Consider the following 11,819-nt stretch of genomic DNA (forward strand, 5'->3'; position numbering starts at 1 on the left):
TTTTTTTTTTTTTTTTCTCAAAGAAACAGAGGAGAGAAGTAACGGAAAAAAGGGATTCGTTTATTCGCTTTATCCTTCTTTCGAAAATGAATCATCCATATATATATACGTATACGTATATATATATATACGATCGATCAATATGCTTGTACAAAAAATTCGCTTTTCTCTCGTCTCGAGTTTTTGGAAAAACTGAAATAAAAAGAAAAATATCGTATGAATTTGCCGAGACGTTAAGCTCTCGCCACTTTCTCGTAGGCTGATTTCAACTTACGCATCGTGCTCGTGAAATAAACTTTCCTACACGCGCAATTAAAATTACACTGCCCTATATTTTCGCTCCTCCACCAAGAAACACGGGGAGAAAAAGGGGTCACATAGATTACTCGCAGGTGCATCATTATTTTCTTCTTTCTTTTTTTCCTTTTTTCTTTTTTTTACGTTTTTATTAATTATTTTTTTCTTTTTCCTTTTTTTTTTTTAATTTTTTTTCTCGCGCGGTCGATCCCGCGTTTCGAATCGTTTCCTCTTTGTTCTTTCGTCCCTTTTATTTTTCCCTCTTTTTTTCTTTAACGAGCACCGTGGAAAACAAAACGGAAAAAATTATCTCTGCGAACAGGCGTATGCTAATTTTTTCCCTCACGGAGGAGAGGCAAAGAAACACGAAAATCATGAGAAACAAACGGAACGTTTCTGAACGTAAACGACAATTAATTGAGTAACTGAAACATAGGAGAATAAAAAAAAAAATAAAACAAGACACGGGACAAAGTATACAGAAGAGAAATCTTGACAAGGAACTGACAATAAAAATCTAACATTTCGACAATCAGAGCAGAAATCTTCACAGCGAGAGAACTAAACTTACACATGTATAGATCAAGTGTGTATGCATACGTGTGTGTACAGGTACAAATCCAATTGAAAAGCTATTACCGTTTGCGAGCTTGTATTTTAATTTTTACATCTTTTTTTTTCTTCTTTGTCGAATAAAAAAAGGGTAAAAAAAAATATTCTACGTTGCAACGCGAATGCCAATTTATTTATTCATACATATATATATGTGCATATATATATATGTATAATTTTTTCCAGAAAATATATATACGTTTAATTTTCTTCTCCGAAGCGAACTCGAATTTAATCGAAACGTTTTCCGTCCGTGCAAACTTTACTTTTTCTTTTCTCTTTCTTTTCTTTATTATTCTCGAAATTCTCGATTCTTTCTCGATATTGTTTGATCTATAACGTACGTGTACCATTTGTGAAAGTTGTGTGGAATCGTTCCAGACAACGAGAATCCGTTAAAGTTCCTTCTCGTTTGCCGGTACGTACATTGTGTGCACATTTAATATAACGTCGAATCGACTAACTTTCGACAAAGAAAAAAGAGAAATCATTCAACACCGAGAAACGTCGAAAAAAGGGAAAACGAACTAAGCACCAATCCGGTAAGACACACCTATGGGCACTTAACTTGGGCTCGGCATGTCATCCTAATCATATTTACGAGCTAACATCGACATTCTAGAAACCTCGGCCGAAAAAACCTGATCGTCCGTCAAATCATTTCCACTTTGCACTTTAATATTCTCTTCCCTTTATCAATTTTTAATCGACCTTTCGCATCTCCAACACCGTTCTAACCGTCAATCTTACCGATACCATCGGCTTCTCCGCGAATCTGATTTGCCGTCTGTTTCTCTTTAATTATCCTATATTCGTCGTCAAAGATCCGATGCAAAATTCGCGTTTCGAAAACGCGATTAAACGTGATATTTGAATATTCCGAAACGCATAGGCGACTTTTCGTATCCATTTCTTTCTCCCTTCTCGGGTGACTGGATATAGAGAAACGTGCAAGGGAAGGATCGAAGATCGATTGGAAGCGATTTGACGACGATGAAGTTCAGCCTGGAAAGAAGATTCTCAGAAAACGTGTAGCGTGCGATGAAACTTACCTCCTCGGTTTGAGAGCCAACGAAAAGAAGGTCGTAGGGTATGGCGGCCAGCAGGTCGATGATGAACCAACCCTTCAGGTAATGGACGGCTATCTTTCCAGGATGGGACACCACTTCATCGTCGCTGTTCACGAAAGTCGTGCGAAAATTTATGATGATGTCCACTACGAAAGTGACGTCGACTGAAAAAAGCGAAAATTTCGTGAGAACAACAGGTCGGCGCGTGGGAGGGTGCAATAAAAGATCTATCATTTATTTTCGTGCGTTACGTCCATTGATATCTTGCTCGATAAAACGGAGATCGCGTTCAAATTCTACTCGAAAATAATTTATTTACGGTGACTCTAATTCTACGCGTTACTATTGCTGCTAGCAACTACTGTAATTACTATTGCAACGAGTTAGCAAATTATTCGCAATCTAGTTACCAGCTAAGTCACTTGGCAATAGTTAACTACCGTTAATAAGTTGGCAATCTAAAAAAGGAACAATCGATGTAATACTGTTTAAAGATACTAAAAATATTCTACGAATTCCGGTCATGGTCTGATCCTAAACGCGCAGTGAAACAAGAGCCTGATCAAGTAACGCGAGCTTCTCCGCATTACACGGAGATATCATTCATTCCGTGTCTCACCTATGGAGTCTATGATGGCAATGGGATCTTCACTGTACTTTTTGTTCTTCCTGCTGTTGTACTCCGGATCCGACAGGAGGAAGGCGGCGACATACGGGATGGATATGGCGGTATACAATACGAGCGCAAGTATCACCCAGTCCCAGGACGACTTGAAGGGTGCATAGTGCACTATGGTCCACTTGCCGATTTTAGGTGACTGTAATTTGTACTCTGGGAGGATATCATTTCCAAGGGACAGCACCTGTGGCACACGGTATCAACATCTTGGGAAAGGATTGACTCATCGTGCGTTCCTTTTCCCACGTTTTTCGTTAGAGAAAAATCGACTGGAAAATTGGAAATCAACGACGCAACGTGACCACCCACGGATAGTCACTAACCCATCACAACCTCTCCAAGGTTTAAACTTTTCTCGCCTCGAATTTTTTCTCGATTTCTCCATCGAATCACGAGATTCCTAAAAATACCGAAGACCATGGAAACACTGCCTTTACTGTTTATTTGCTATCTCGAGAGTTAAATAATAAGAGGGAGAGAAAGATAGAATTTTTAGCTCTGCTTCATTGCCTTTCTCCTGTCGTTCGATTATTTTCCACGGAATATCAATCGGTATAAGGCTCGGAGATTAATGTTATTACTTTTCGAGAACGATTCATTGGATTTACGTTGTTTCGCCGAGCTCTACGCGGATTTGTTTTCCCAGTCGGAATGCCTCTTACGAGGAACGAAGAATGGCCCTGGATCGTTGGTTAATCAAACAATTGGCGAAAAAGATTGAAAATAACGCGGCAACGTTATCGCTTGCCGAGGCAAGAAGAAAAACGAGTGAGAAGAAGGAAAACTATTTCGCGTCCGCGTTCGTTTTAATACCGCGTTATTTTTCCACGATGAATGACCGAGCGAACAATATCAGGAACACCTTTGTTTGCTTCTGCATTTTCAACTTCCTTTTCTTTCTGTCGGATACCAACACGGCCAGAAACGCGGGATATACAACACCCACGCCCGTTCTTTTCTATCACTTGGCGCGGTACCATTCTCCTTTATTCAACGGCAGAGAGGAAGATTTGTTTCTACCCCGCAGCCTCACTCATTTAACCATCGCCGCGTTTCTCTGCCTTCTTTCCCGCGACAAAACTCAGCCAACGGAAAAATCCGCTATCCACTGATATCTTGGAATATCTCCACGGACATCGGGAAATTTTTCGAACCTATTTATCGATTATTCCCGAGGATATCCCTGTCAGTTTACAGAAAATTTGCAGAAAAAGGAAAATCCGAGTAAATGGAGGGAAAGAAAAATTTTCCGCGACGAGATAGATCTCTCTATTCGGGTCGCGATTCAGAGTGGGAACAATTAAGATCGTCACGCGGTAAATCGAGGTAACGGGGCTAAAATCTCGGCGAAATCCGATCCGGCAGCCAGAGTGAGCCGTTTCGATGGAAACGAGGGTTTAAAAGCGCCGAGACGCGTAGCGACTGCGAGAACGGAAAGCTCGAGGAGTATCCATCGGTCACGGTCCATTTAGAGGAGAGTGCGATGTACGAGGCTGAAGAGAAAAGTAGAAAAATCGCGATAGGTAACTGTTACGAGAACCTGCTGACCTGTCTGGCACAGTAGCGTTTCGAGTTGCTAATTGGACTCCCTGCCATTTAAGCCGGCCTTTGTGGAGGTACTACGACGAAAGCACGGCCACCGATCGACCATAAGTAAACACTTGGCACACACTATGCTTGCCACTGACACACACCCGGCACACGTGCACTTTCACCAGCGACTTCCGACCGGCGGAACTTGGGCGGACCAGCCAGCACGGTAAATAAATTCACTCGGCGATGATCCAAGCCAAGACACAGTGGTACGTGTACGCGCGCGTGTCTACACCGCGATCCACTGATGGCCGTGTCATCACACCATGGAGCAGCGAACTGAGAATCCTGCTGCTTGCTGGCCCCCGGTGTGTCCTCTCTCCCGGTGTTACGTATCACGCCGTCGCGTTCCTTCGTCACCGTCACGTTTTATCGAGCGCGAAACGAGTGGAGCGAAGTCGAGTCGGAAAAGCGGCGGCAAAACGACTGTCGATCCCAGTGAAAGCTCCGCGACTCGAGGAACCGGGGATATCGATCCGCTGGACGGAACGTTGCCCCAAATACCGGAATATCAGTTGTTTACAACGCGGAGAGGAAGAACCGGAAGAGTCCTAGTCGAGTGCTAGCCTCACACTGATGCAATGCGGTCCGCGAAGGGTGGCGGCGTTCGATTGGCGAAGGGGAGGACGACGAGTAGAGAGTGAGAAAGAGAGCGAACGAAAGAGAAAGAGAGAGTAAGCGAGCGTGTGTATATGTGTGTATACGTACGATTACCGCTGAGAGTGTACACGGACACAGGCCTGTACGTGTGGGTTAGGGCAACCCCCGTCGTCACACCCTACGCCGACCACGTTTCGAAGTATCCAACCTTAGCAGGGTTAGCCTTATTACCTTAATAGCGGCCGTCTTCGCGACCTCGCTACGGCCAATAACAACCCCACCAACGGCATACCGTGCACCTTTCTAATCGCAACTAATCACCACCGGATGATGATCGCGCGTTGCTCGCTTCCTTTCCGGCTCGCTTCCCGCTCCTCTAATGGCGCTGATCGCTCTGCTCCGTTCCATTTATTTCTCCTGCCTGCACGCGGTTTATTCCACCACGTTTGTTTGCACGACGACCGACTATTCGCCACGCCAACGACGCTTCTGTTTACCTGGCCGAGTGGCCGATCCGGGATCTGTTGCTCGTACGCCACGTGAACCGAGTTCCGGTGTTTTCCGAGTCCATGTTTTCGATAGCTCCACGTCCACGGGCTTTGTTTATCTCCCACGGTCTCCGCGAAACGCGCGCACATATAAACAATACCCGAGTCTGTTGGACAGATACGCGAGATATACCCTACTCGTGTACCGACGTCGGTCTTCGCGTTCCAAACGATCTCCAACGATTCGTGAATCCCCCTATCGACGCGTTGGACCCCTGTATAGATCAACGGGCAGTCCGGAATTGTAAATAAACGATCGTTTCCGAGAAGCCCGACGCGAGACAACGCTCCGACCGATATCCGGATACGGACTGTCTGAAAGTTGTCTGGACTTAGTCGAAGACCTAAATGTCTGTGTCGCGGACAGGACATTTCATCGATTTCTTATTACCCGCCCAGGCTGTCTAGAGCCAGACTGACGGAGAGTCGCGAACGGGGCAGAGGGCGGGAAACGGAAAGTCGTCGTTCGTCACGGACGATCTGGGAAAATGTAAATCCGGATGGATTATCTTTTATTCATGCAGCTGCTTTAGCCAGGTGAACCGGTCTGTTCCTTACAACCTGTGTACTTGCACGCGGCCGTGCGATGTCGTGACCTGGCAGCCTCGTTTCAATGACCGTTCGTCATTGAAGCGTTCAAGAACGTTCGTTACGTCTAACGAGCCAGAAGTTGACGCGTGAACGAGATTCTGGCTTAAGAAGCGAACGAGGAATGGATTTCGTCCAAGGAACGACGAAACGACGGGAGATTGCACGGCTTTTTAAGGGATTGCCATCGACTCGGACGAGATGGCCTCCGGGGCCTATAAATATCGTCTGGAATGGCACTATCGGAAGAATGTCCAGGATTTCCTCTGCGAGGAATTAGGTGATACGCGGAGTAAGAGCCATCGGAAAGCTTTGTTTCGCGGCCGGATGCCAGATGAGATTGGTCGCATGTCCACTCGTTATCTTAAAAGCAACCATCTCGATGATTTCTCGATGGAGAAGAAGCTTCTGGCCAGGACGGATCCCACGAGTGCTCGTTAAGACTTCTTCGAAATGGTACGCGGATCAATTAGGTCAGCGACTGGCGTGCTAGAGGCACGGCGATGATCAAGGTTTCCGGGAATAATTTAGAAGAGTGTTATACTTCACCGAAATCGAACCTGACTTCGAATCGATGGATCCCGGTTCGTCACTATATTTAGGCGTGCTCTGTTGCCCTACTTCGCCGCACGAAGGGCTGAATATCAAGCTTGCACGAACGGGGGATAACTAAATCACCCAACCAGATATATTTCCCTTCTTCGAAATCCCCTTGGTGTAATCGCAGATTTCCAGAGCACCCACGCTCTTCGGAGCAAGGTGCGGTCATGGCTGTGGAAGTTGCAGAGAAGTCTCATCGATCTGGGATCACCTGTCACTGAATGCGATCAACTGCACTTCGCCCAACTCGACATACAAGTTAGTAATTGGAGCATAGGATACGCCAGATGCTGGTTGATACGCGGCAGGGAATCAAACGAGTTCGTTTTCCAAGAATCCACGTAGCTGAAAATTCTATGCAGCTTTGAAAACCTTGCTAGACGAGACCTAGAGTCGAGATTTAATTAGACCGCAATTCACGTCTTCACGAGTATGTCGAGAAACTCGTGATAAATCGGAGTCGACTAACAGGGTGGTCGAAATAATTGAGCGCGAGGAAGACCACGGTGCGTGGCATTGGTTAGGTCACGCTGTGACCTGGAATCATCGAATAGTAGCTGCCGGATATAATAGTTGCGATTAAGGAACTGGGTAAAGAAAGGATGCAACAGTTCCTCGTGGAAAGTCGACTAAGGGTGGTAGTTAAATTCCCCTGTCATTCAGACGATGAGTCTAAGGACTCTGCAGACAGACTTCCCTTAAGCTATATCCCTAAAATATATACTCGTGTCTGTTCTTCCGAGAATCCCCTCGAAGAGAGGAAAATCCCCTTAAAGAGAGGAGAATCCCTCATGACAGATAGACGATCGTTGGTTCGTAATGAGTAGGAAACAGCGTTGAAGCTTTCCAAATTCTATCACAAATTCTTCGCTTCAAATATAGAATCTGTTGAATAGACAAGTTTAGTTGAAGATAAAACTCAATCTAGAAGATAAGATATGAACAAATAATTTAGAAGATATAAATTCCTAGAACGAATGTTTACATAAACATTACATAAACATAAACAACTCTCGGGAGTCAGATACAGCTGCAGATGTGTCTTACAGGAGTCAGTCAGTCTCTCAAGAGAAGCACTGAAAGAAAGATATACCTTCCTTGAGAAACAAAAGACTTCAACAGAGAATATATATAGTTATTTTACTACTAAAATACATAATCCCAATAGAATCTTTTTATATTTAATATTTTTTAAAAATAATTAGATACTCGTTTAACGCTGTCATTCCACGCCCTATCTAGCTACTGCCAAATGTTGCGAAAAAGGAATGTCGCGGGAGCTGAAGCGCGATCAGCTTGGACATTCCTTTAGACAACTTCATTCCTAGAAGTTATGCGGAAATGACCCGTTTTCCGTTAATAAATGCACAGGCTATCCCCTTTGGGCTCGCTCTCTGAAATTGTAAACCGCTCTCGCTACACCAGGAATTCGGCTAACATTCTGCGCGAGCAACGATGCAAGAAACCACCATCCATCTTGGTATTTATAAACTGATAAAACATTCATCTCTCATTTCACATTCCGTATTCCAGGGTACAACAGAACGAACCTTGGCCCTCTACATTTTCATCGATATTCGAATCGAAAATATAAAGAGAAACTAGCCATGTACTCGTAGTACCCATGTACCGCGAGTAATACCGAGATAAATAGAGAGCAAAGAATATTATCGATAAAGCCAGACGAGGGGACACGAAAAAGCGAAATAACTGTCGAAAAGGAGAAGCAGTGTTCATCGCTTCTCTATCGACACGTGGTGTAGCTACTTGAAAATCAGGTCGCGTCAACGGAAGAGCTCAGCTTGCATCTCGTATTGGGATATAATCCAACCTCTGCGGAAAGGAAACCGCTGTCAGAGTGTGAAAGTTGAATCCCCACGGTTACCAGCGGCCACGTTTGTTCACGTTGTAAATAACAGGTCTGTTTAATGAAAGCTCCGCCACCCGGGATGGCTGTGGCCGATTTAACGCACCCTGCATTTCGGCTTGAATACACAGACACTGTGTATCTATCTCGAAATGCGCTCCCATATTAACGGGAATATGAATGCGAGCACACGCTGCCTTTGATTTACGTCTATGGCAATGTAACGAGCCGTGTTACCAGGATCGAGCGCAGGAATAATACCAGAATTCACCGCGTTCCACAGTGATCCACGAGGGTTGAACCACCCTCGATGACTCTCGACCTTTCCAAATCCAGCACGAGAGTGGCCAACTTGGCCAGGGAGTTAGAAATCTCATTGATAAAAATTACCAAAACTTGCCACGATTTTCCAAGGATGCAACACTGTTAACACTTTAACAGTTAAGTACCTATCTCGTTTTGCTTGCCGTTCCGTTCAGGTCTAGACCGAGTGAAGTGTTCATAAAACTCGGAGATACCGTGCCAATTGTATAACAGGAATTCCCAGACGTTAGGTCCAAAGATGGAGAAGAATTTAACACCAAAAGATAGCACCTCTTGATCCTAGTTTGGGCCGGTCCCTGAGGACCAAGCGGGCCCGAGCAGAAAGTCTAATGCCGGTCCCCAGGGACCAGCGTGGCACTTAACGCGTTAAACGCCTCGTCGAATTTTCGCGTCAATGAAGTGTTCATAAAACTCGGAGATACCGTGCCGATTGTATAACAGGAATTCCCAGACGTTAGGTCCAAAGATGGAGAAGAATTTAACACCAAAAGTTAGCACCTCTTGGTCCTAGTTTGGGCCGGTCCCTGAGGACCAAGCGAGCCCGAGCAGAAAGTCTAGTGCCGGTCCCCAGGGACCAGCGTGGCACTTAACGCGTTAAACGCCTCGTCGAATTTTCGCGTCATTGCGTTCACGCCACAGTTAGGCGGCATGCGGACCCTTCCGGGTCGTGCACATCGGCGGGGCCTGAACGAAATGTCTAGCGTCGGTCCCCAGGGACCAGCGTGGCGTTTAACGCGTGAACGCGTTAACAACAGCTAGTCTAGGATTAGTACGAGGATTATAGAAAGGAAAATGAGATACGAACGTCGATCACCGTCGACAAGGTGGAGCCGAACTTCTGCTTCTTTCCTTTGACCAACAACGAAGGCACCATGGTTGCCGAGACTTTCATGAAAAATTCCACAGTCATTCTCAGACGCTCTCTCGTTCGCGTCTCACCGCGGCGCCGGCAGCTCGAGCACTCGGCGTATTTCAAACTCGAAAGTGAAAATAAGCAACGTTCAAGGAACCACCTGTTCCACGCTCTTGCACTCTCAGCGGACACCTCTTCCTCCAGCACTTCCTCCTTATTCGAGTCCAACGACAGTCACGTACGTACGCGAGACGATACCGAATAGAGTACGATCACTTCGAGACGGTAACATTGTCATCCCCGGTGGACTCCCGTCACTTCCGGTGCCTGGCTAGTATCTGGTTAGTATCTCGACCGAGGTGTGCGCCAGCCCGACCGAGCTTCCCCGTCGATTCCCTTTCGTTTCCAACGAGATCGGTTCATCGATACTACAAGATCCTCCGGCTTATCTCCGTGGTACTTGTAAAGTCGAATCCAATTAGGCTGAAACCCTATCGCGCTCCACAGCGAATGATCTCCATGTCAGGTTGAAGTTGACAAGCCGCGTCATTCATCGCTGAAAAGGAACGCGGGCAAAGTGGTGGTTCAGCTGAATTCCTAGCCGCTCCGCGGTACGAAGAACGTTGCTCGGATCGCTGGATCCATCGACCACGGCTCAACTCCGTTGGACAAAAGACTCGACGAAGGAACCAACCGGAAGCCCTCGATGGAAACTCGACTGGATAGCGGCCGCTGATAGACAGATACTCTCCGAGCCCGGTAAACGATGGGAGATCAATTGCCAGCCAATGGATCTATCCAACAAAGGATTCTGTCGAGTGACCAGTTGGATGGTGACTGGTGTCTCTGTGTATTGGTGTTCCCGCGAACTTGCCACTCCTTTTCCAACTTTTCAAGAGAAAACTTTCCAACTTATCGCTGGCCTAAGTAGACTTGATCGTCGCTTTGATCGTTGCTTCGATCGTCTCTTCTATCGTTGCTTTGACCGTCGTGTTGATGATCCAACCAAGATCCCCGAGATCTTCCAATTCGGTAACTGGACCGGGTCAAGTCTATCGACGCGAGTATCGATGGAAACTCGGAACTCGATGGGTTACACAGCTTCGAGGTGGTTCGAACGTGTTCGCGAAGCTCGAGTCAGGTGAAACGAAACGGAGGAACGAACGAAACGGAGGGTCTCGCCGCCGCGAAGGCGAGCGAGGAGAATTCCAGCGCGACGATCTAATTTCGGCGGAGCTTCGCCAGTCGAACTCGCGGCCGCACGCTCGCGTACACGCGTCAAAACTAAAGAGGAGAGAAGGCCCGTTTCGAGCGGCGCGGAGCCGAATGCGGCGAGACGCTTTCAGAAAACATCTGCCCCGGCGATCGCTAAGTCGAAACTAGATGTCACGACAGGGTGGGGTGTGCCACGATTTTATTGTCCGAGCGATACCACGTCAGTGTCTGACCGAGAACACAGACTTCAGAGATATGTTCTTCGTGGACCACGATGGGAACCTGTTTTCCGCCAATCCCTTGCTTGACGAATGTTGACAACGATTAGAGAAGTGGTCCGAGTCAGAAATTTATTATGAAGAAACTTATTTCCAAAATTTGGTAGTGATTTATTTACCTAATTTGCGATATATTCGAAATATTTTAATTGTCGGTACAAAACTCGAATCACTTTTATAATCATCGGTATAAATGACAGACTTGACGCTCGCGAGGTTTCCGATTGGTACACTCGCTGTCAAAATGAAATAACGGTGGAAGGATGGTCGAAATGCTGCACAGAAGCTCGAAATTTGGGAAATTCTGGTATTTATCACGGGGAGGTTGTGAAAGTCCGAAAACAGCTCGTAAACGCCGCCATTTCGGGCTTTTACCAAACCATTTCCGCACGCGCAGAGATTCACCAACGACAATAGAAGTTCTCTTTGTCCGACTGTGATTGCACTTTGTAAACGAGTATGTGTCACTTTTCTAATTTTTCGTCATTCTCAGAGTACACAATTTTTAAAAAGCACTTCGAAAAAATTCATCTCCTTCAGATTCTTGACTCAGGCCACTCTCGCGATAGCCACGAAGCCTATTTTTAATTTCGATCCGCGAATCTAGGGAGACAAGAGCTGCGGAAAAATTCGCGAAGCGTTATCTTCGTATTAGTTCGTGGTAGTTTGCAAATCGATCGATCCCGTTACTGCTG

At 46.1% G+C, this 11,819-nt stretch overlaps 1 protein-coding gene across 1 annotated transcript in view; it reads right to left on the bottom strand.

Annotated features, from left to right (window-relative positions):
• sei (potassium voltage-gated channel seizure) overlaps positions 1 to 11,819 on the bottom strand; it is a 122,150-nt gene that overhangs the window by 18,717 nt on the left and 91,614 nt on the right. Inside the window, exons 11-12 of the mRNA XM_017905140.1 lie at positions 2,599 to 2,842; positions 1,962 to 2,143 (exon numbers count right to left, since the gene is read on the bottom strand). Coding sequence (XP_017760629.1) covers positions 1,962 to 2,143; positions 2,599 to 2,842 — 426 coding nt within the window. The remainder of the gene's footprint in view (positions 1 to 1,961; positions 2,144 to 2,598; positions 2,843 to 11,819) is intronic.

Source organism: Eufriesea mexicana, unplaced genomic scaffold (genome assembly GCF_001483705.2).
Source record: "Eufriesea mexicana isolate 0111107269 unplaced genomic scaffold, ASM148370v2 scaffold3653, whole genome shotgun sequence".
In the NCBI taxonomy this organism is placed as follows: Eukaryota; Metazoa; Arthropoda; class Insecta; order Hymenoptera; family Apidae; genus Eufriesea; species Eufriesea mexicana.